This window comes from Staurois parvus, unplaced genomic scaffold (genome assembly GCF_062004578.1).
Source record: "Staurois parvus isolate SC_StPar_1 unplaced genomic scaffold, SC_StPar_1.0 ptg000586l, whole genome shotgun sequence".
NCBI classification, from domain to species: Eukaryota; Metazoa; Chordata; class Amphibia; order Anura; family Ranidae; genus Staurois; species Staurois parvus.
This window is the reverse complement of record NW_028318382.1, coordinates 4,914,582-4,937,770: the sequence shown is the minus strand read 5'-3', so window position 1 is coordinate 4,937,770 and position 23,189 is coordinate 4,914,582. Positions and strand designations below refer to the sequence as shown.

At 39.9% G+C, this 23,189-nt stretch overlaps 1 protein-coding gene across 1 annotated transcript in view; it reads right to left on the bottom strand.

The window, feature by feature from the left end:
- Positions 1-122: 122 nt before the first annotated feature.
- The window catches only part of LOC149450054 (scavenger receptor cysteine-rich type 1 protein M130-like), a 48,809-nt gene continuing 25,742 nt past the window's right edge, over positions 123-23,189 (bottom strand). Inside the window, exons 4-8 of the mRNA XM_089692489.1 lie at positions 16,902-17,012; positions 9,756-9,889; positions 7,183-7,358; positions 1,808-2,073; positions 123-1,546 (exon numbers count right to left, since the gene is read on the bottom strand). Coding sequence (XP_089548615.1) covers positions 1,284-1,546; positions 1,808-2,073; positions 7,183-7,358; positions 9,756-9,889; positions 16,902-17,012 — 950 coding nt within the window. The 3' untranslated portion in view covers positions 123-1,283. The remainder of the gene's footprint in view (positions 1,547-1,807; positions 2,074-7,182; positions 7,359-9,755; positions 9,890-16,901; positions 17,013-23,189) is intronic.

Sequence of the window (23,189 nt, the reverse complement as noted above, 5' to 3'; positions counted from 1 at the left end):
CCAGCCTTAAAGCAACAGGGTTGGATATTTGTTAAAATGGTGGGAAACACCAGTAGAAGTGTAGAGAAGAGTCTTGATTGAAGAAGAAAAAAAGTTGCTAGAACAAAAATCACAGGTTAGACTTTAAAACAAATCTGAATAAAGATGTTTATCTTCCTAGGACACTGGCAAAATACGGAGGCATGCTGGTAATCGGAGGAGTTATACCCTGTTTGCCAACAGTTTTTTGTTTGCCAATGTTCCTGTAGGTGGCAGCATAATTGAAAAGATTAGGACTTCCAGCGTCACTTAGTGAATGAGAAAGGAAAATATCCATCAGACATTTCAGGTGCATTTTTAGCAAGTCTGTACCAAGGGAAACCTTTAGTGTGAATGTTTCTCACTCACTTTGTATGACACATGGGCAAAAACATGCTTTTAAAATGCATTAAAAACACACATGAATGCAAATTCATAGCATGCAACAATGCATGTAAACTAAGAGATTAATGCATGTCAAAAACTTGTGTTACTGTACGTCCAAAAGTGGAAATGGCCCATAGTGACACTTATTTTATATTCATTACAGATACTTATATAACGCTGTCAATTTATGCAGCACTTTACATATATATTGTACATTCACATCAGTCCCTAACCCTCAAGGGGTGTACAGTCTAAGGTCCCTAACTTACATTCATACATACACATACTAGGGACAATTTAGATAGGATCCAATTAACCTACCAGCATGTCTTTGGAGTGTGGGAGGAAACCCACGCAGGCACAGGGAGAACATGCAAACTCCAGACAGGTGGTGCTGAGGTTGGGATTTGAACCAACGACTGCCAGGCAGAGGTGCTACCCATTTAGCCACTGTGCTGCTCTTGATGAAGGATCCCATGACCCATTAGATTGTTCACTTCTTTATATAATTTATGTTGAAGATTAGTAGGTAAACATATACAGCAGGGAGTGCAATTTGGTAGCTTATAATATCAACCTAACCTATTCTGTGAAAAATGACTACAACCTTTTCTGTATACTTTTGTGAATATTGGTAACTGTTCTGTATAATGAAACTTTTATTTCAGGTTTAGGAGTCCTCTAAAGCTTTGTAGTTGTCCGCTTACTTTTCAATCAAGGTTGTTCTTGACAGATTGCGATGTGGCTGCAACAGTCCACATTTTAAAACAGGGAATGGAAAACAAAATTTAAGAGCAGTAAGAGTTCAGGGGTATAAAGTGTTTAGCTCAGTATCTGGTTTTATAAATATAGTTTTTATGCTGAAAAAATGAATTGTCCTATGAATTGTCCTTTGACTTCTCTTCTTTATCTTTGTGTGTTAGGACTGTCAGGTCCTCCTTGTCCTCGTTACAGTCATCTGCATTTACATGGACCAAGATTGGCCGGGAAAGAATCTTCAGAGCTTCCAGGTAACTTGGGGGCGGAGTCTGAGTGTTCTCCAAAGGCCTGGACAGGACCTTCAACGCATGCATATAACTAGGTGGAGGGGTGATGGTGTTGTTCAGACGGAAGCCATGAGGAGCCAGCAAAGCATTGACTTCTGTAATGCATGAAAGAAGAGCTCTGGTTACTTTCTTGGCAAAAAAAAAATATCAACAGAGAAATGTACATATGGAGTATATTTTTTAAAGGGCTCTGCAAGAACATTAGTATAGAATTCAGCTTATTTCTGTTTTTAAAATGTTTTCAAATCCTTGTGATCATTTTTTTTGCTCATTGTGAATCAGTTTTGGGCTGTTTGGAGATGAATTGTAGTATAGTAAAGGTTGGTCTTCACACACCCCAACTGATTTATACTTACCACTTGGGTCTTGAATAATTCCAGGAGAAGATGGGGGGCTATGTGCTTCCTGCACAGTAACATTGATGAGATCCCTGTGATAAATATTCCTGCGTGAATGCAACTCCCTTCGACTTTGTGGTTTCTTACAGAACAGGGACGTGATGTTCTTGTGTAAACACTGAACGCAGCACTTTGTGGACTTGACCACACGAACCCAACAGAACACGACGATCATTACAGCAGCAAGGCATATGGTGAGCCAAACAAGCCAAGACTCCTCCATTCTGAAAGACACACAAAGATAGTGTGAGATCGCAGCTCCAGATATATATGATCAACCCAAGACAAAGATCACATGACTATACCGTGAACCCCCAAAAAGGAGAGTGAAAATGAAATTCCTAGATCCATTTATGGCAGTCAGATTTTACAAAGACAAACGTAGTATTGGACTCAAATGTTTAAAGTATAATTGTACTTATTGGATTTTTTTTCCCCAGCACTGAATCCAAGTCTTATGTTCACCTGTCTCCATTCCAATGAGATCTCTGTGCACACTCCTTAAAGCTTCATAGCCTCTTAAAATCTTCTTCATTGGATTCTATGCTTGAACCCATTGTTCAGAAGAAACACTCTCTATAGGTCTAAATGAAGATTGCAGTGCAATTGCATGAGATGGACCAAACATGACAGAGAAAAGTTAGTCAAGGGGGCTGCTTATGATTATAAAACTTACAAAGGAGGTAGTGTAGTGGCAATGAAAATGCAGTTACACTTTCAATTAAAAGGCGATTCTTAGCATACATTTCATAATTTAAAAAGGTTTCGAGCCATTCTCTCTTCTTAAGGTGGGCATTTCAGATCTGGTCTTTAGGGTTGAGGGGAGAGCACCTCCTATTATATCTCTTTCCAATTTTTACTTTTTTTTCTCTCTTGCCATTGTTATATAATATTCATATCCCTCATTTTTGTTAGTCTTTGGTCTGGTTCCTGATTTTAATTTTATATATGCTTATTTGTCTTTTATTTTATTCTGCATTAGACTCTAGGATCTGTTTTGGCTATCATTGCATCTGTGGGTTCCCTACTATCTACAGCTTATACCCAGACATAAGGTTATTATTTCGATTTTGTTATGTCTTGGGATTATTCCCGAATTTCTATATGCTTCTATGAAGCCTCTCTTGTAATTGTTTGATTTTTCTATAACTTTTAAAATAATAAAATAAGATTAAGATAAGAAAAAAAGAGGCAATTTTTCAAATATGCATTAATAGTAAATATGTTTGTAGGGTGAACTACAATTTCTCCCCTATGACACAGTCCCTACTTCTACTGAAAACTCCAATCTGCAATTTGTAGGTAAATACAGTATTATAATATGGCTATAAAGGTTGATTTACTAAAGGCAAAAAGCCTGTTCACTTTGCAAGGGAATTTGCCATAGAGTTTAGTGAAGGTGGTGAAGTTTCATTTTGCAATGAATACCCAATCATGTCATTTTGCAATGAATACCCAATCATGTGCAGGGGGGAGAAACATTAAAGTCAGCAGTTTCACCTCATTCACTAAGCTCTGCAAACCCTTGCAAAGTGAACAGTCGATTTGCCTTCAGTAAATCAACTCCAATGACACCAATAACGAGAGACTTACATCCTCTCCTAGTCATTGAGTAAAGATTTACAATTATAAGCCACAGCTTGCTGGGAAATCCACAATCCATTCAAGATCTATCATTGTCTACAAAATTAACACTACATAAGGGAAGAATTACATTATATAATTTAGAAATTAAGTATAAGCTGTCCTGTTTAAAGTACACAAACATACTACAATAATTTTGTAAATTGGGACTATATTTGATACATTTAGGATGCTTAGAGGCACAATGAATATATATATATATATATATATATATTTATATATAAAACATAAACATTCTCTGTTTGAGATACAGTAAGTCAATACACAAGTGTCAATTCAGTAAGCTATAACATGCCTTAATTATCTTTTTTCCCAATTTCATTTCTGAGAATAGCAGTCATGATGGCAAATATTGATTGCTAAAGCTCAATAAACTGAGGTTATGGCGAATTGTGGCCTAGGGTCTCGCTGTTGCTTTATAGGGTTCAAGGGGTTGGAGTAGGGAAAGGAACCCCTACATGTTAAACATTATTTTTGTTTCAGAGTGCAACATTTTTATGTGAATCCTAATTTATTCTATATACACACATATGTGGTGTGATTGAATGTCAATGGTTCACATGACACATTCTGTGACTGTAAACCTGTGCCTTGTCTATGTAAGCAGAACACACATTATACACTTAACACAAAGACAATTCGGCAGTAATCATCAACTACAGCACAGAATGTCTGCTGGAAATAGTAACTACAGCAAGAATTAGACTTGATGCTGAGTTAAAGCTTTACATTTATAAAGCTAAAGCAATATTATAAAAAAAATGGACTTTATAGGCACTTAAAAATCAAATCTTGTAAAATCTTCATACTCTTTATTGATAAATCACATAGTTACAACAAGACAAGTAATGATAACTTCTAAAACATGATACTCAATAAGTACCACAATTACAACATAGAGAAATTGCACCTCAAGAATTGTATCGTTTGAATTCCTACCGCTCCTGGACACCAGTATGGCCTGCACACACTTCACCTCTCAGTTCAGCTGAAGTTGTACTAGCTATGTACTATGACAATATATCTGTGTTCAGTCATCCTAACCATCTGTGATCCACTTTGGTACAAATCAGGTTATATGGTCATTTAGGAGCGGTAGGATTTCAAACAATTGTTGAGGTGCAATTTCTCTACATTGTAATTGTGGTACTTACTGAGTATCATGTTTTAGAATTTATCATTACTTGTCTTGTTTTAACTATGTGATTTGTCAATAAAGAGTATGAAGATTTTACAAGATTTTGATGTTTAAGTGCCTATAAAGTCCATTTAGTTGCAATCACATTTTTTAGGATGTGGCACAGTTTATGAGCTGTGTATCCATAGTACCATTCTATGGGTATACCACCTATTCATAAAGAAGTATTATATCCAAATGTCAGAGTTGAATATTGCAGCTCACAATTCTTAGATGTCATGGGTGCATTCCTTTTCTATTTTCTTTATTTTAACATGGTGATCCAGCTAATAATTCTGATATTATTCAACTTCTTTTAACAGACCAAGTTAAGTCTATACGTTGGAGGGTTTAGACTAATCATTTAACACTGACAATGGTGCGTACAATGATCAGCTTTTCTTCATTTAGGTAAAACCTTTATTACCCCCCCCCCCCCCCAAAAAAAATAGTTTTCTATAACTGCCTATGAAATCTAAATCTATTATTCAGAATGTTTGGTATCTCACAAATACATATATGTATATATAAATATATATATATATATATATATATATATGTATATATATATATATATATATATATATGAACACTGTGCTATACTATACTATGTCCCTAAAGTCTGCATTTTTCAACAACGTTTTATTTCATTGGATTATTAATCTATGACATCTTCAATGTGATTTCCACCATTTGTGATGCAAAGTTCCATGCGCTTTGCAAGATTCACATAAACCAGATGCAGTAACATTTCCGTCAATTTGAGCACATTCATTCATGATGCTTTCCTTCAGGTGAATCATATCTGTGATTTTCATTGAGTGCACCTTTGCCTGTATATTGTACTATTTAATGTAAATAAATATCTTAAATATGTGCTGCAAACCTTAACAAAATATATTTAAGTAACAACAAAGAAATAATAATAATTATTGAACATGATAAATGTGTAATAAATAAAACATATGGCCTCACACATGGGCCTTTTTTCAGACACTTTTAGGGGCGTCAGGCGTTTTTTTACTGCTTCCAAACAGCCCTCCATATTATCCTATGTGTCCATGCTGGGTTGGTGATGTCACAGGGGGGTGTGGTGGGGTCTCCTTGTGACATCACTGGATGGCCCCGCCCCTTGGTTATTTATTTATTATTTCAGGTACTTATATAACGCCATCAATTTACGCAGCGCTTTACATATATATTGTACATACACACCAGTCCCTAACCCTCAAGGGGCATACAATCTAAGGTAATTTAAGAGCTGTTAGATGGTGGAAGCCTTCGTCGGGACCAGAGGTTTTTTATTTTCTCTTGTACTATGTACCCCATACTCATTCACATGGGGGGGGGGCTGGGATCTGGGGATCTTCCAGATTCTGATAAGCCCCCTACCCACAGACCCCGACAACCACCGGACAGGGTTTTGGGGAAGAGGTCCTTGTCCTCATCAGCATGGGGACAAGGTGCTTTGGGGAACACCCCCCCCCATGTTGAGGGCATGTGGCCTGATATGGTTCAAGAGGGGGGAGGCACTCGCTTGCGCTGGCTTGCCTCCCCCCCTTTCCTGACCTGCCAGGCTGCATGCTCGGATAAGGGTCTGGTATGAATTTGGGGGGGACCTCACACCATTTTTTAAAATAATTTTGTGATGGGGTTTCCCTTAAAATCCATACCAGACCCAAAGGGCCTGGTAAGGATTGGGGAGGACCCACACGCCATTTTTTTCAAATTTATTTTAATTGCAGGCAATGGGGTTTTTTTTTTACATTCAGCTGACAGCTGATGACTCATCTGTTGTTAAGGATGGGGCAGCAGGCTTCCTGACCTTCTCCTTAACAACAGCCTCACTTCTTAATGCTAAAACTACTATATGTAGCTTACACACTAGGCTAAACACTGCTAAACGCTGGCAAAAAACGCAAAAATATTAGCGGTTTTTGTCAAGCGTTTTTAAGCCATTTTGAGCTTCTCTAGTGTGCATGAGACCTATAGATCAATCAAAATAAGACATGAAACAATACTATAAAAAAGTAGGAAACTGTATTCTGTGAATATATTTCAAAACATCTTACCTGGAGATCCTGCCAGTGACAACACTTTTTGTTTCAGGCTGACAACACAAATCCAATGCTCCTGATTTTGCAGCATTTGTTGTCAGCCTGCCGTGCGTACTTCTTTGGTTGGCTGCCTATCTAATGGATCTGATGGGCAGTCCCACAGACAACTAAATAAGAGCACATGGCAAGCTGACAACACTGTTGATAATTGCGGCAGTGGCTTAGGGTTGTCAGCCTGCAACAGAGCTGTTGCTGCAAGGATGTTCAGGTAAGAAACCTTGGAAAACAAAATATTAATAGTTTACCAAAGCTGTATAATTTGAGTTTACATACACTTTATGCCAGATTTTATCCGATAAAGTAATCTGAATAAGACATTGCTATTATTCAAGACATGCATATATAGGTACCTGTAATAAAGAAATCAGTGATACAAAGTGATAGACAAAGCTCACCTGGATCGGTTACACTGCAGGTAGGTGGTCAGACCAGATACACACATATCAACCACTTGATGGTCACATTCCCAGAGTGCAGTCTTGTTCTCTGGACACTGTATTGTTACAGGAGAGATGGGTGACTTTCCCTTGTTAAGCAGCGAGAAAAGGGGCTGTTGAGGCGTACACCCCATCTGTACAGGGAGACAAGACAGAAAATGATGCAACTTGATGCTGACCATGTCAATGCCATACAAACATTTGCCAAAGTTGTTTGCTAAAATGCTGCAGATGAAAAAGCCAGGAAAGGAAGAGTCATTGAACCGTCCCAGCACGGTTGTTGAGATCTAAGTCCACCAGCACCCCAGAGTGGAGATGTCTAAACTATTTCATAGCTAGATCCCTATGACTAAGTCGGAAGTGACGAAACACATCAGGGTGAGGCTGTGCGGCGACCGGAAGTGACGTCTGGGACCGGAACCGGACGTGAAGCAAGAGCGCCATTGTTTGGGATCCGGCGGTGGTGAGAGCACTACGTGCAACCCACCATATCACACTATTATGCATTATCTACAGGCGTGCTTTTTTCAGTTATTCTGTGAGTGGCTGTCTGCATTTATTTAATAAAAGATGTTATTTGTACTGCACCATTGGAGTTTTTACCTTTTTACTTTTTCATGGCCATTGTTTCTGGGAGAGAGGAGCAAGGAGGATTGTGGACATACTGATATTGGCATACTTCCTTTTTATTTGGAGTTTTGCAAAGCGATATATGCTGACCATGAGAGTGGGAGGCATGGAAATTTGGGGAGTGTACACCCGAAAGGGGAACGCTTTTTCTTGGTGATTCCGGTTTTGGGAAACAATTGGAAGATTATCACGTTGGAATGAATTTATGGACTTTCATTAATTAGCCACTTATTAATTTGTTTATTACCAGGGCCGCTGAATCACTTAGCTGCCCCATCCTTAACTTATGTTGTTTATATGATTTATATCACTTAAGGTGACAGCAGTTTTTATTTAGATGTATTGTATTATATTTATTTCATTTTGTATAATTTGCACGCATCTAGCGCAAACGTTTTTTTCACATATATTTATTAATTTTATTTCATAGCTAGGCCCTGCAGATTACATCAGAAAAGCAGCATGACCAGTGATGGGAGTGGTGCATCCATAGCTGCAGCTGCATTCCCCCTGCATCTGGCGACCCTGATCAACACTATAGTCATTCACAAGCATAATCAGCTAGTCCGTTTTCTAAAACATAGCTATCCAAATTAAATTTAATTACATTTTGGTTAATCTAGTCTTGTAATATTGGCATGGTGATTCAACCTTTTTAGGGTTAAATTAGGCAGTGAGAAAGCAACATATCACCTCCAAGCCGCCTGTCAACAGCCTTCTGAAAAATGATCCAGCACAGATCCCTTGTTAGAGGGGCAGCAAGGGCTGCCGCATGTGAAAAAAAGCCCTTGCAATGTGTAATTTTCTTCAACATCTCTCTAATTGGGCCGCCTTCCACCCCCCAGGCCCCAAAGCACCCACATGGTCTGCTATTGCTATTGTTATTGCACTGCTCAAGGGATTAGTTTAAAACTAATGACTAATGTCATTCACAGACTGACTTGTTTATTGTTTCAGCAACCAATTGTCAGTTTTTTCTTGTTCACAATGGGTTCACACTATGCGGTGCAGAACACCACATATAATTCACACAGGAATCGCACCGCATTCCTGTGCGAATTACATGCAAATGTCTGTGCGGTGCACTTTGAGCCGTACACTTTTGTATGGCTCAAATCGCATCGCATCCGCAAAAAAAAGGTGCAGGACTCTTTTTAAATCCGCACCTGAATCACATTGCATTAGTGTTCTTACCCATGCAATGTGATTTCTGGCAATCACATCGTGTTTTGCATTCTGTTTAGGGGTGTCATTAATTCATTATTGACATCTGCACCAGATCGCATGAAGGTGATGCAATTACAATGCAGTGTGGGAAACACACAGGATTCGCAGCATTTCCCGCACCGCATTGGTGTGAACCCGGGCTCAAGGTAAACCTCAAATCCAGCCAAAGCTGGGTAAGAGTGAGAATGTTTTGTTTTATTTGCTGTCTGTGGTTTCATTTAGGAGAGTCACCCTCATTTCCTATCCTGATAACAGGGTGCAGGTGTCACTGCAAAAGCCATTTTTGACTCTTCCCATTGTTCTAAATCAGGGGTCTCTAAACTACAGCCCATGGGCCAAATCCAGCGTGCTACAAAATTTTATCCGGCCCCCAGCTAGGGTGAGTGGTGTATCCTCAAAGTGCACTGATTGGGGAGTAATGTCATCAGAGACATGCATGCTGTATCACACTGCAATACACTGGACTGGTGTGAAGGGGGCCGAAATCTGAAATGCAAGCCTGGGTGTCCCCTGGTTCTGAGCATCTCTCCAGTTTCTGGACTGCAATCCCAAGCCTGATGCTATATAAGGGAGCAGATTAAAGGCAAGATGAATAAACTACCTAACTTTCAGTTTATTTCTTGGTTGAGTTGCCCTGCTGAGAAAAAGAAGATTGCTGTGTTGGAGACACTTACTTGTTCACAGAAGAAGGCAGCATCCATTCCCTTAATGCTTGTAAAACATACAGGACTCCATATGCCCTCTCCAAATACCTCCATGTGCCCATCACAGGAAGAACGGCCCCTGGACAGTCTCCATGACCTGTTATCTAAAGATAGAATATCCGAGGGAAATTAAATTATTGGCACATTAGCAGCAGAAATGTCTTCATACAGGATATGGACAAAATATTATATTTTCATGCCTTTTTAAAAAAACATTTTACATTTTTGCTGTTTATCCACTTGCCCTCCAGAGGATTTATCCCCCTTCCTGACCGGACCATTTTTTTTTGCAATATAGCGCTGCGTTACTTTAACTGACAATTGCGCGGTCATGCAATGCTGCACCCAAATAAAATTTATGTCCTTTTTTCTCACAAATAGAGCTTTCTTTTGGTGGTATTTGATCACTTGTGCATTTTTAGTTTTTTGCACTATAAACAAAAAAGACCAACAATTTTGAAACAAAAAACAATATTTTTGACTTTTTGCTATAAAAAATATCCAGTAAGAAAATTAAAAAAATTAAATTTCATCATAGGACAAAATGTATTCAGCTACATGTCTTTAGTAAGAATAAATCCCAATACCTGTAAATTAATTGGTTTATGTGAAAGTTATAGCGTCTACAAATGGCAGCATATACTGGAATTATTTATTTATTTTTTATAGTAGTAATGGCCGTGATCAGCGACTTATAGTGGGACTGCGGGACTGCGGCGGGCCGTCTGACACTGGGTGGGAACTGACTAACTACCATTGACATCTCCAATTACACTAATACAGTGATCAGTATTAATAAAATGTACTGACACTGTACTAATGACACTGGGCAGAATAGGGTTAAAATCTGGGGGTTACCTGTGTGCTGCGTGCTATTTTACATGATGTGTTGTGTGTGTGTTACTAGGGAAACATACTGTGTATTTCTCTGCATTGTAGAAAAATACACAGCACCATGTTCTTGCTGGCAGGAGAGAGACCTGTGTTGTTTACACTCAGATCTTTCCCCTGTAAGTGATACTTGGCGATCTCTGGTGCCAGTGGAGAATCTCCATCCGGGACCTGGTGATTGACATCCATAGCCGCCAATGGCGGTGCAGGTAGGGCGCACGTGCGCCCCCTACCTTGATACGCAAAATTACGTGTATAAATATATATATTTATATTTATATACAGTATATATTTATAAAGAGAACTGTTTGGAGTGCAGCTGATCGGACATCCTTTGTTCTAATTATTGCTACAGGGTGGCAGGGCTGCGCAAAATCACACATATATATATATATATATGTGTGTGTGATTTTGCGCAGCCCTGCTACCCTGCAGCAATAATGAGAACAAAGGACGTCCGATCGGCTGCACTCCAAACAGTCCACTTTATTGAACCAAGATCTTACCCATTGGGGTAATGAATAAGCGCTGTCTTTAACATAATAGCATTTACTTGCCAATTCCCCACTGTATTTCCACTGTCTGCATTGGTTTTATCTTGGTTCAATAAAGTGGATTGTTTGGAGTGCAGCCAATCGGACGTCCTTTGTTCTCATCTATGCAGCATACGAGCTGGGCTAGCACCTACAGGAGGAGTTATGCTTGGAGATTGGGAGTCTCTCTACCTTGAGCAGTGGTAAACATATACGCCCTGTAGCATTAGTACTGCTATAGGGAGGTTGGGAAGCGGTTAAGGACGGATATGTGGGCATATGTTAGGAAGCATGCATAGGTGACTGTAATGAAAAACATTTTTTTAATATTGCTGTTGTTGAGTACCTTGAGAGATCTTTTTGTATGTATATAATGACAATAAAGTATTATCTATCTGTCTTGGACAGCACTATGGATAAACGAATACAAGAAAAGAGTTCCATAGATCAGTAAGGGACACACAATGAAATGTGGGATAAGTGGCATGTACCAAGGAAACACAGAGAAAGGCTCAAGGAAAACATGGATCTATGAAGAAACCTTACAGCGCTTTCATTTAGGTATTCAGCCTTCCCCCTTTCTACATTTTGAAGAGTTACAGACAGGAGTTAAAACCAATACAGTCCATAATGTTGATGTGAAAAAAAAAATCTACATAGTTATCCACCTCATGTACAAATAAAAAAAAACCCTGAAAAATCTTAATAAGCATTCACCAACTTTGCTGTAAAACTCTTAATTAAGATGTTATTGAACCCTGACTTACAAAAGCCTATAGTATCATGTCTGAGCCATAATTACTGTTAATATTATTATTATTATTATTATTATTATTATACAGCATTATATAGCCCCAACAGTTTATGCGTGCTGTACAACATGAGGGCAGACAGTACAATTACAATACAATTTAAAACATTAGGAATCAGAGGGCCCTGCTCGTTAGAGTTTTTAATCTAAGAGACATGCACAGAATGGGCTCTTTGGATGTTGAGGGGGGACAGGTGGATCCAGACAGTCCCCAATCCCCTTCCCCCCTCTCCTTCCCCCTTGTTTTCCATCTTTGTTGCCCTATGGTATTGGCCTATCCCTCTTCGAATTTCCCCTATTTCTCTTCCCCAATCGTCTCCCCCCCATCATTTCCCTGTATTTTTTTTTTCAAAAATTCTTGTATGATCTCCATAACAAAAAGAATGTACTACTAGAGAGAAAAGACAGTTATAATTTGAACCATGTCGACATTACTTTGTAACAATACATGGCGGAATAATTTCCAAATGGTTGTGCGGTCTTGCTCGTATATATTGTTTGGACTGTTCTCTTCTTCTGAATAAAGAATTTATCATTTAAAAAAAGTATATAGTACTGCAGTTCTCAGTACTTACCAGGTTTGCTGTATATTTTTACTATAAATCCTGCGGTTGCTTTGCTTACCATGTTTTAAATATGACTCTATCCCTGTTCCTGTTTTAGGCTCCATGTACACGAGCCTACTCTGACCACCGCGGGAAAACGCAAATCCCAGCAAAATGCAGTAACCGCGGTACCACAGTTTTGCTGAATTTTGCATTTTCCCACAGCTGACAGTCAGAACGTTCTGATTCTTCTGCATTCAGGAGAGGGACGTTTAGCCTCACCTAAACACAGAAGCTCCTAAACTCTCCTAAAAGCCTATGTGTACATGGATACATAGGCTTTTATGGAGTTGAGTTTAAGAGTTTTGGCAAAAAAATGCCAAAAGCTCCTAAACTTGAGTTTAGGAGCAGCAGTGTACATGAAGCCTTAGGGTGGCTCCATCTCCCTGCATGGTCCTGTGGAGTAACCTCTGTGTGCATGCCCCTGGTTGTCCTGCAGCTAAGTATTCCTACACAGTGCATGTCCACACAAGGAGATGGTCCAGACGCATACAGAATCAAGCCATTCCCCTGCTCCTACCTCCTCCTAGCAAGGTGATTGACAGCAGCAGGAGCCTGTGCTGTTAGACTGACCTGTTCCCTGTGTCAGACATTTAGGGTTGCAACACAGAGCACTCTGGTAACAACAGCAGTGTACTGTACACATAGTGAGGTTGATTTACTAAAACTGGAGCGCGCACAATCTAGTGCAGTTGTACATGGTAGCCAATCAGCTTTTAACTTCAGCTTGTTCAATTAAGCTTTGACAATAAAACCTAGAAGCTGATTGGTTTCTGTGCACAGCTGCACCAGATTTTGCACTCTTCAATTTTAGTAAATCAACCCCACTAAGTGTTGGGGACAATTATGCAGCATACAATGTATTATGTCTATTTGCTTAGGCAGAATAGATGCATTTGAAGAAATGAGAGCATTTAATAATACTTTAAGCTTTGGGGCCAACATTTGCCTTCAGAAGGTACATCATAAGTTGGAGGGCATCTTTTTATGTGCCGATAAAGCACAATAAAATCATATGATCTTAAAATGAATATGCTAGTGATCATATGTACACATAACCATAAAGACAAAACTGATAATTCCAGAATAAAGTTCTAGAGAAACACCAATAATGGCTGCATCTTTAAAAACATCTCAAGCATCGAGTATACTCCAGAGCACTGTTTTTTAAAAAATTAAAAAAAAATATGGTATAACTTCACAGCTGAGATCGAAAAACACATCCATGGACAACAATAACTGAGATGTCACAAATCTGGGCTAACCAAGGTGGGGCAAAACAATTGCTAAAAAAAATGAAATTCCATTTGGAATTTGCTGAAGGGAGTGTGCAAGACGCACAAATGTTTATTTGGTCTTAGACCAAAATATTACATTTTTGTCCTTAGCTTAAAAATCTAGAAAAACCAACAGTGTTTATAGCTTTGGGAACATCATCCCAACTGTGATGTATGGTGGTGGTAGCATCATGTTTCAAGGATTATTTTCATTGGCAGAGACTGGAACGCTGCTTAGAACTGAAGGCAAGGATGGAACTATAAATACAAGAAACTACCAAACCTTTTTCAATGTGCAACTCTGCCCATCAATGTGAAACCTTTGTAGAAAGAAATTCTAGACATGGCCAGCTCCTATTTGGCATGCGTTCCACACAGACAATATATTCCTATGGTTGAACCTTTTACTCCTCTTGACTTCTGGAGGCCCCAATGACTATAAACCAGCCATGAAGATGAAAAGCCCAGGCAGTGCGCTTGAACAGTAGAAAACTCAGGAGAAGGTAAGTCATTTGATTAATGGCTTACTCTCAGGGAGACAGAGGGAACATTTAAAGGACAACATCACTAAAAGTGAAGCTGACCTTTGAAAACAGCATGGTATAAAACTGGAACAAATTTTCATTTTCAAACATAAATAGTGTCCTCTATACTGGTGGAACATGTTAGACAGAATGGCTGGTCACAACCATTCATGAAACAGTCGGAAGGTCTCCTTTTTCTGATTTACACATGAATCAGTGAAAGTATCTGTAGGAGATCATCTGATCACCATCTTAAAGCAAGCTACAATGAAGGTAGAGTTTCATTTCTAGGTCATAAAAATAAAAAATGTAAAGTATAATTTTTTTTATATTTTAACCTGGCTTCAAACCTCTGCATTTTGAATGGCATTCAATCACAATAAAGAAATGCACCTTTGTTCCAGTGCACCACAATGCACAGTAATGGACCACCATGCATTGTAGCATGCTTCATTGGAAAAACTAGTGCAGGTCTGATTTTTAGTCCATTCAAAATGAATGGGCTTTTACTCTTTCATGTTACCCCAACCTCTATGAAGGCCTACAGGCGTAGTGTTATACCCCATCTTCTGAGTGTGGCCAGATCTATGATCCCGAGGTTCTGGAAACGTCGTGATTGCCCTACACTATCAGATTGGAAACGGGAAGTAGATAAAATAATGGATGCCGAGCGTTAGGTCCACCTGGTTAACCACTTCCCGACCGGCCGTTGTATATAAACGGCCGGACGGTGGCACTGCAGGGTCGGGTGGCCGTCTATAAACGGCCTCCCCGCACCCTGCTTGTGCGCGCTCCCTGGGAGCGCGCAGCACCGCGATCCGGTGCCCGCTGTGTCCTCCGGACACAGTGAAACACCGATCGTCGGACGGGACCTCTGTACGAGGTCCCGATCATGTGATCACCGATTGGCGAATCAGTGATCACATGCAAAGTAGTAAGCAAGATGTCACTTGTGACATCATTGCTTACTATGTGTGAAATATGTGAATGATCACAGAGGTCACATGGTACAAGGCTATTCACAAAAGCCTTGTACCATGTGACAAGCTGTGACCAATCACAGCTCACTCTGTATTTCTCAATGAGTGCAGGAATGCACACAGAGAGAAAGAGAAATGATTGCTTTTACATCCTATATGGGTGTAAAAGCAATCAGTGTAAAAAAAAAAAAGAAAAATCTTTATCACCCCCCACAAGTAGTACAGTGTCACCATGGTGACACTGTACTGCTAGGGTGACAGTATGTAAAAAAAAAATAAATAAATAAAAAATAATAATATAATAAAATAAAATAAAAATGTAAAAAAAAAATGTTTAAAAATTAAAATTTTTGCTTATAAACTAATTTGGATTTTTTTTTTACTAAAAAAATAACGGAATAAATTTTGGCTAAGATTTATGATGAAATATTATTTATTTGCAAAATTTTATAAAAAAAACACTTTTTTAAAAAATTTTTGGACATTTCATTTACATAGCAAAAAAAATACAAATCCCAGTGGTGAATAAATACCACCAAAATAAAGCTTTATCTATCTAAAAAAAATGGTAAAAAATTCATTTGGGTACAGTGTTGCATGACCGCGCAATTGTCATTCAAAGTGTGATAGCGCTAAAAGCTGAAAATTGCCCTGGTCAAGAAGGGGGTAAAAGTGTCCGGTCTGGAAGTGGTTAAAGGTCAGGGGGAGAAATGTAAAGATATTTGGCAAGGATGGATGTTTTATTCTTCGGAAATACCAGATGCATGAGCCTTTTCTGGGTGGTTTCTCTGTTTAGTGCTCACAATTTGTGCACATGGGTTTTTCCCTAGTGCTATTTGGCCCCTGTTACTTTTATGAACAGCTTTAATGGATTTTTCTGTGTTTCTGGAAGTCTAGTGCTGTGCTATTCTTTCCCCCCCCCCTTTTTTTTTCTTTTTTTTTCTCTCTCTCTCCTTTCCTTTTTCTTCTTCTTATTTCTTTTGTTTGAATTACTGGGATTCTAAATGTTATGCTTATTCCGTTTATGTGCAACTATGGTCAAGAAGCCTGTTTACATTTGTTGTCATATAGGGGCTCCCTCTATATTTATGACCTCTTTGCCAGGTTAAAATATATATGTTGACTTACTGTTTTGTGTATTTTACTTCTTGTCATTGAAAATGTTAATAAAGATTGATTATAAAAAAAAAAAACATGAATGGGCTGCCTTATTGAAACGTGTTAAGGTGCAACACAGTGAGTGTTAGCACACTCTATAGGACAGGACAGATGTGACTGGGCCCTTAGTTCATATTAATGGGTGATCTTGGTGTTTATACAGTCCAGCTGAATGGGCAACTTTAAAGGAGAACTCTCCTTAAAGGGTTTGAATAGAATTCAGTGTGGCCGTCCACTTTAAATGAGACCTGGGTTTGAATTGAATCCAGTGTGGACAGTCTGAATGATATACAGTAAGACTTGATGATGTAGGATGACAAGTGTCCATGCTCATTACCTCTTGGCTCCGTGAAGTTCTGGTTGCATGATATGGCAGCAATTTTCTCTGTGGCACAGAACTGCACTGATTCCCCTGGGCTCTCACATTCACTCACACTAGACTCATTTCCTGTGGAGGACAGCAATGAGAAAATCAAAGTTAAACAAACGTTTTCAGAAAGTACAAGTCTTAACAAAGTGATTAATGTCTGTCAATGTTTTACAATTTAAAAAAACAGGTAATTTTGTGTGAAAGTGTTAGAACCCCTGCCAGGTTTTAACCACTTCCCGACCTGCCGTTGCATATAAATGGCCGGACTGTGGCAGTGCAGGGTCGGGTGGCCATTTATAAACGGCCTCCCCGCACCCTGCTTGTGCGCGCTCCCTGGGAGCGCACAGCACCGCGATCCGGTGCCCACTGTGTCCTCTGGACACAGTGAAACACCGATCGTCGGATGGGACCTCTGTACGAGGTCCCGATCATGTGATCACTGATTGGCCAATCAGTGATCACATGCAAAGTAGTAAGCAAGATGTCACTTGTGTCACTCTTCCAGAAGAGTCTTTGGGATGTGTCTTATCTTTTCCTACAAAAAGTGGTGTATAGTCCACATGCAGTGGTGAAGAAACCATTTCAAGCAGAGTGCTGCTGTGTGCATCTTTTCCTCCATCCTGGAAATAAATGGGGCATATTCCCATCTAAGAGCTTTAGGAAACAGCTATCTATATTACAGATGAATGGGCCCCAACCACTTGTGCCGGCACAGGAATGTATTGTATAAAATATTGGACATTTATGTCTTCCTTCATACAGGCCTGAGGCCTGCTACTCTCCTTTTTGACGCATATTGTGCTTGCTCTATTGCATACATGTGATATACACATTATAGCATAATTTTTGGATTCCTTGATAGGGATTTGCCATAATGGTTACTGCTTAATCCCTTATATCCTCTATTTTGGTATGCCCATGGCATAATTATTGGATACACCTCCCTAGGGAAGTGTTCACCTATGTGTTTGTGCTACAGGGACACTAGACTCATGTAGCCATTTTCCCTGCTGTACACACACATTTAGACCGGTTCTGGTGTCATTTTAAATGGTTTTAGGTCTGTGTGTATTGTCTCATACTGAGGTGATGGTAAACCAGGGCAAATGCCCATATGTCATATCTATATATGTGTAATAAAGCATCATTTTTGGAAATTATTTCCTGAGTGTCACGTTCTGTTCATTATGTAGCCGCTTTTCTGTGAATCTCTTTTCACAACCCTCTTTTTTTTGTATGCCTCTTTTGGCTACTGAATGGAGACCATACATTGGGTGACACGCTAATTTATCCAATAACCTCTTAAATAATTATCTTGGTTTTATACAACACCCCGCCACTATTGCCATACTACGGTGGCAGTGCCTTTGCAGCATAATGGGGAGTGGTTGGGGCATGGTAAAATTGTGGCTCAGCCACACATTTTTTTAATGATGATGACCACAAAGTACAGAAGGTGCTGTATGTCTGTCTGTATACAGTACAATGTATGGGTTTATCTCTGTCTTTGCCTCAGTAAACAGAAATTGTGAGCTTACCTGTGCACCAGGTTCCCAATGCTGCCTGTGCCCTCAGCCACCTCCCGCCACCAGGTTACAGCCTCGCCTTCCGCCCTCCTCATCGGAGAAAGAGATAATCACTCCGCCAGTGAAAGAATCACTCCGCCAGTGAAAGACTATGAGCCTCAGTGCCACCACTGATTAGCATTGCAAAATGCAGCACAGCTTTAGCTGCCTGTGCCCAAAATTAAAAAAAGAGTACCTCTCTGCTCCCCTTCCTCCAGGGAACCTTTGGTGAACTGATGGAGCCCAGAGAAAATAGCATTATTGTTACAGCAGGGCTGACTGTACTGCCCTATCAGCAGCCCTGGCCATGGCTGTGCCCTAGGTGGCAGTGCACCATAGGCGGCTCCCTAGTTTGCTTAGTGGCAGCACTGGCCCTGCTGGTGGCCCACAGTTAACATGCTGGCACAGGGGACCAAAGACCGGTAAAGAAACTGGCTCAGGTGAGGACAGCGCTGGATTTCTGAACTGGTAAGTGTCTATTTATTAAAAGTCAGCTTTTTATAGCTGCTTACTTTTAATTTTTACACGTGTGACTGAAGAACTGTTTTAATGTCATTCTGTACAATACAGGACCATCAGTCCTGTATTGTATGACAGGATGTCAAGGACCCACCCACATTCCAGAGTATCAGACAGTGGAGGAAAGCACCAGATGTCGAGGAACCAAGGAACAAGGTAAGTGAATCACCTTATTCATCAACACCTAGGCAAAATGAGCAGGTAAACCCCACGGTGGGACTCCCTCCCCACTGTTAATTTTTATTTTTTCCCGCAGTTCAGCTCTAACTATTCACTACTCTATCCAAAACTAAAAAAAGTTTAGACTTTGCATACACTTTAACTACATGCCCAGCACTTCAGCCAGTGGTGAATCAACAAATCAATCTATAAATTACAATACTACTTACTGTATAAGGAAAAGCAAAAATTAATTTAAAAAATGTAAATGTAAAAAAATGAATGTAAGGTTATGCACTTGTGGGCTAAGAATCTGCATACATCATCCATACTAGGAGGGGGGGAGTTACAACAGGGGGAATCAATGGTGAAGAAGGATCTGGGAGTTTTGGTATATCACAAGCTTAATAATGGCATGCAATGCCAAGCTGTGGTTTCTAAAGTGAGCAAAATCCTCTCTTGTATTAAAAGAGGTATAGACCCCAGAGAGAGAGATATAATTTTACCCCTGTACAAATTAGTAATACCTCATATGGAATATGCAGTTCAGTTTTGGGCACCAATTCAGAAAAGGAACATTGGGGAACTGGAGAAAGTGCACAGAAGGGCAACCAAACTGATAAGAGGTATGGAGGAGATCGGCTATGAAAAAAGATTAGAGGAACTGAATTTATTACCTCTTGAGAAGAGGAGATTATGGGAGGATATGATCAACATGTATAAATACATCAGTGGTTTATATAGTGAACTCGGTGTAGAGTTATTCACCATTAAGTGTTACTAAACCCAGGACCCTGCATTCACTATATCTGGTCTCCCACAGTACAAAGAATGTGGAAATGCAATTAGTTTAGTAAATATAAACTGCTAAATACCTTTTCTCATCAGCAGTATATAGCAGTCTTATGACTTCTATCAGTGTCCAGCAGAGCACTGATTAAAGCTTGTAGGAGGAGTTTTTCATTCTCCTCTGACTGTCCTATGAGGCTGCAGAACCCCTGACCCTCTGTCTGAACAGAACTGATTGATCCCATGCTGATCACATGCACCCTCCCAAAGGAAAAAAAATATCTCTAGCACATACACACTAAACAGAGCATGTGCAGAGTGCCTCCTAGAGCTCTGTACTATCATCAGATGCGGAGGATTAACCCCTTATGTTCCACAGTGAGTATAACAAGTATGCTTGACTGCATATACAGTACAGACTGATTTTACTGTTGTGAGTTTAGTAACACATTAAGGTCATCACAGAGGACAAGGGGGAACTCTTTACGTCTGGAGGAAAAGAAATTTAATCTCCAAATATGGATAGGCTTCACAGTGAGCGCTGTGAAAATACGGACTAGACTCCCTCAAGAGTTGGTTCTGGCCAGCTCAGTAAATTGTTTTAAAAAAGGCCTGGATTCTGTACATAATATAATTGGAAATCAATCTTTATAGGTAAAGTTGATCCAAGGAATATTGATTGCCTTTCGGGGGATCAGGAAGGAATTTTTTCCTCTGCTGCAGCAAATTGGATCATGTTTTCTTGGGTTTTTTTGCCTTCCCCCGGATCAACTGTGGGTATAGGATTGTGTATTTAGGATTGTATAATTTCCCCCCCCAAAGCACAGATCCACTTGAAGTTCTACAGTAAGTATGAGCAGGTAGGACCAAGAGAGTTTGTCAATTAGTGTGCGATTTTTCAAGGCAGTCCAATAGCGAATGACTAAGAGAAAAGTTGACATTACAGTATACGACTTGAATAAGACCCTGATCGCTCAGCTTTGTGTGTCAGCCTGGATTCACACTGATGCGGTGCGCAATTCGCAGCGGTTTCTGTGCGAATTCTGCACCGCATCCCAATCCAACCCCATTCATGCAAACCGCTGCGGGTGTGTATGTTTACCAACACCCCAAAATAGGTCCACAAAATGCGGTGCTATGTGCAGAATCGGATTGTATAGGTGTGAATACCCATGAGATACGATTCTAGTGCGGACCAAAAAAAGGGTCTGACACCTTTTTGGTGCGGATGTGGTGTGACCTGAGCCATACAAAGTGTATGGCTCAAATGGCACTGCACAGAATTCACACGTGATTGGCAGAGCAATGTGGTTCTGTGCGAATCACATGCACAAGTGTGAACCTAGGCTAATTCATCCGAGTGCCCCGGAGGATACAATACATAGCCCTGCAGTGCTAAACATATAAGTGTACAAATAGCTGAAGATTGCCAAACTACGCCACAGACTGTGTGATCTCTTCTGAATGGCAGTGCTGGACTCCAGAGCGGCCCTATATTGTAACGACAGATTCCAAAGGGACACATAAAAGTTTAAAAACACTTTAGATAGTAAGAATCCCCTACATTCTGCTCAATACCAAACTTAGAGGCTGTACTCTTCAAAATGACCACCAGAGGGCAAAAAAGCAGCAGGCACATCCAGTACTTGGTTTATTTACACAACTCCCTCTAGTGGTCAGTAACTATAAATCACCAGACTCCCTCTAGTAGTTAGCAGCTGTAATTAAACTGAAAATTTACTGTATCCACAATGACAGCTGTCAAACTTCAAAGAAAACAGAAACATTTCAGCTGTTGACCAAAATTTTATAAGCTGTAACCAGCACATGGAAGTATACCGCTAGAGTAGCTAAAGTATATGTATCAGGACTAAGGTACTGTATGCACTTTTTTTTTTTATTATTATTATTGTTATTATTATAATACAGCCAACAGTTTGCTCAGCGCTTTACAATATAACGGGAGACAATACAGCAACAATACAGTTCAATACAAGAGGGATAGGAGGGCCCTGCTCCTTGGAGCTTACTTTTATTCATTTTTGTCTATATTTACATACATATTATGTAGGCATTTTCAGGATGGAAGCATAAGGTTAAAGGGAACTTTACAGACTACCTATGGCTAATTTTGCTTAATCAAGTTTTGCTTAGAATGCATCTGTGGCCAAACCATGAACCACAAAGTAAAAGGTATGCGCTTGTAATATAGCAAGGGTGCTCACCATGCATGCCTATTACATTCTATCTTGTAAAGCTGTTCATACATGGATCAATTTTCACCCAACTCCTGCTGAATTGGCTGAAATCCATTCCAATGGGCCATGGGATTCCAGGTATGGCAGTTTTTATACTTATCCAATTTGAACCTGGAATTTATTTTTAAAGATAGCAGCCAAAGGTGGCTAGAGTAGTAAAATCATGATCTTGCACACACAACATTGTTAACGCTGCTTTTAGGGACGTCTGTTTATTTTTTTCTCCTGACTCTAAATGTCCCTCCATGTTAGCCTAGGTGTCCCTACATACATAGGCGTTTAGAGGAATTTAGAGGCAAATGCAGCTGCGTTTTGGTTGAAAAAATGCTTGATGCATGTAAACACGTCTAAAAGCGCATTAACACTAGGCGCGTCAAATATTTGAACGTTAATTTTTTTCAATAGCCAGAATTCTGGCCAATGAAATTATTAACAGCCAAGCGCTTGACGTGCCTAAATGACATGACTAAATGCACACATCATGAGTTTTTTGTGCCTGGCTTACAAGAGGAAAGGCATTTCAGAGGGATTAGCTAACGCATGAAGCCTAAATCACCCACCCTACCAATAAAGGTATCCTAAAGTCTTAATGTAACTATATATATATATACTGTATATATATATATATATATATATATATATATAAAAGATGGAGTGAAGGTGCTGATGCTGGTGTGTGGAGCCTGGTATGAGGCCCCAGTGGAGGGGGGCTACCTACATGTTGAAGCTGGACAGAAGCCTCTCCACTGTCCGACCATCTGCTAGGAAGGACAGCCTATCAGCAGGGAAGGAGCCAGCCCAGCGTAAGGCCTGAAAGCAGCTGCAATGCATTTAAGCTCCAAGACAGGACAGTGTGAGGAATTCTACACTTCCTGGGCCAAAGAAGGGAGAGGGTGGTCAGATGCAATACCCAACTTGTGCTCACTGGAACTACTTCACTGTAGATCTTGGAATCCCTTGCCCAG